This window comes from Antrostomus carolinensis, unplaced genomic scaffold (genome assembly GCF_000700745.2).
Source record: "Antrostomus carolinensis isolate BGI_N321 unplaced genomic scaffold, ASM70074v2 scaffold6485, whole genome shotgun sequence".
NCBI classification, from domain to species: domain Eukaryota; kingdom Metazoa; phylum Chordata; class Aves; order Caprimulgiformes; family Caprimulgidae; genus Antrostomus; species Antrostomus carolinensis.
In genome coordinates, this window is record NW_010315665.1 from 28,775 (window position 1) to 31,342 (window position 2,568).

Sequence of the window (2,568 nt, forward strand, 5' to 3'; positions counted from 1 at the left end):
GGGCGGGTGGGGGGCCCGCTGCCGCTGCCTTTCCCGCCGTCCCGGGCTGTGGTGTCTCACGCTTCTCGCCCGCTTTCTCTTTTCTCTCCCCTTCAGCAGCAAATCTACACCCCGAGACCCAGTGACCGCCTGGCAGTGCCGTCCTTTCTGCAGAGGGACCGCTTCAACAGATTCCAGCCCACCTACCCCTACATGCAGCACGAGATCGACCTGCCGCCCACCATCTCGCTGTCGGATGGCGAGGAGCCCCCCCCGTACCAGGGACCCTGCACGCTGCAGCTGCGCGACCCCGAGCAGCAAATGGAGCTCAACAGAGAATCGGTCCGGGCTCCCCCCAACAGAACCATCTTTGACAGTGACTTGATAGATAACTCCGTGTACGGGGGGCCGTGCCCCCCCAGCAGTAACTCTGGCATCAGCGCGACCTGCTATGGGAGCAATGGTAGGATGGAGGGACCGCCGCCGACGTACAGCGAGGTGATAGGGCACTACCCCGGCTCCACGTTCTACCAGCACCAGCAGAACAACAACGGGATGCCTTCCATCTTGGAGGGCAGCAGACTCCATCATTCACAAATCAATGGCCTTGAGAGCACAACCGCGTGGAACAAAGAGAAAGAGAAACAAAAAGGGCACCCCTTTTAAAAAAAAAAATAAAAAAAAAAGAAAGAAAAGAAAAAAATAGAAAAAAAGCAAGAAAGTAAATGAAACACTCTGCACTTCTCGTTAAAAGAAAAAGGAGAGAGAGAGAGATGAGGAAGATGAGCAAAGAAAAAAAAAAAGCCCTTCCCTATCTCTCCATGTATAAATATTTACTTGTTATGTCTGGTCTGAATGCACAAGCCTACCAAGCTTGCAAAAACATTTCTTTATTGAGCTGTGTCTAGACGTTTAAAAAGGAAAAAAAAAAATCAACTGTAGTCCTTTTTTTTTTTTTTTTTTTTCTCTAGTTGAGCTGTGTGTGAATGCTTTTTTTTTTTGTTTGTTTGATTATTTCACTTATCTTTAAAGACAAAATATTTGCACAAAAACATTTTGTTTAAAGATCTGCAATATAAATATATAAATATATATTAAAAATAAGAGAAAGTGTATGTGTAAGGAGCAGGAGTATTTTTGTATTAGAAGAGGCCTATTCAAAAAAAAAAAAGTTGTTTTCTGAACTAGAAGAAAAATGGCAATTTTTTGAGTGCCAACTCAAAAAGCGTGTATTACATTGTAAAAAAACAAAAAACAAAAAAAAAATCAAAAGCAGGGGTTTAGAGTTATTTATATAAATGTTGAAATTTTGCACTATTTTTTAATATAAATATGTCAGTGCTTGTGTTGGTCAAAGCCTCTATCATGTCTACCATGAACCTGTTAAGGGATATATGTCAAAGTGAAGAACAAAGTAGCTGGAAGGGGGTGGAAAAATGCTTGAAGTGGAGATGCCAGCCCTGGGAGGAGCGGTGAGCCAGACTGCATCTTATGCAAATCCTTAATTTCCAGAGTCCCTGCGCGTGGCCGCCAACAGTCACGGCTTTATACATTCCCTACAAAGCAAGAGGAGCTGGTGTGTGTCTGTATGTCATCCAGTAGGATTATTGGAGTAAAAAGGTAAAATAAAAACTCCCTGCTTCTGAGAGTCAGTAATGACTGAAGCAGACAAAAATTACTTGATTTTTTTTTTTTTTTTTTTTTTTTGGACAACCTCTAACTTTTTGGAGGGGGGTGATAGGGATGAGAATAAACTTCTGTGTCTGAAGGAACAAGTGTTTTTTGGTTTATTTCTTTCAATGTTCAACTGAAGGGCCTTATTTAGAGGTAAAGCGGTGATAATGGAAGTTAATGTGAGTAAATGGTAACGTACCCACCGGCTGCCTTTTGGCTGGGGTTTAAATATCTTATTGAAAGTACAGGCTGAAAAGTGTGGTGGTGATGAAAGTGATTTTCATTTTGTATTAACCTCCCAAACCTCTATTTAGGATAAACGTGCGCAGCCGTCTCTCGCAGCTCCGACATCCCCCGGGCTGCCTCTGGTCCTCGCTATTTTTTTTTTACTTTATTATCCTAGCTAAAGAGGCGTCAGGTACAGTAGATGGAAATGAATCTGCTCCTGTGATGTATTAATTAAAGGCTAAAGAAATACGCTTAACGCTTTAGAAGCAAACCCCTTTTACCTCTTCGGAAGATGTCCTCATCCACAGCAGCACAGTCCCACCTGCCCTCCTGCCCGCCGGGTGTTGTGCGTCTTTAATTTATCTTGGTTTTGGAAGCATTTTGTCTTACTCTGCTATTGTTTACATTTTTATATTGTGTAGGTGTCTGGTAGGTGTTTTACCCTCGTGGCGAATTTGTATGTGATGGAGTGAAGCGAGTGAGAAACCTGAGAGCGCGCGAGAGAGAAAGCAAAAGGGATAAACCCGTCCTTGGTCCCGTCTCCCCGGCCGGGAGAGCGTCTCTCCGAGCGCGAGGAGGGGTCGGTAGGGGAACCACAGAGAGCGAAGATTTTACAAGGAGGTGTAATTTCATTTTCCGCAAGATGCTATCTAGTAGAGTGACATAAATGAAAGATATAAAGGCAAT

At 43.6% G+C, this 2,568-nt stretch overlaps 1 protein-coding gene across 1 annotated transcript in view; it reads left to right on the forward strand.

Moving 5' to 3' along the window:
* LOC104524977 (protein TMEPAI-like) overlaps positions 1–920 on the forward strand; it is a 7,476-nt gene extending 6,556 nt beyond the window's left edge. The window contains 1 exon segment of the mRNA XM_010168012.1: positions 97–920. Within this exon segment, the coding sequence (XP_010166314.1) occupies positions 97–645 (549 nt within the window). The 3' untranslated portion in view covers positions 646–920.
* The last annotated feature ends 1,648 nt before the right edge of the window (positions 921–2,568 follow it).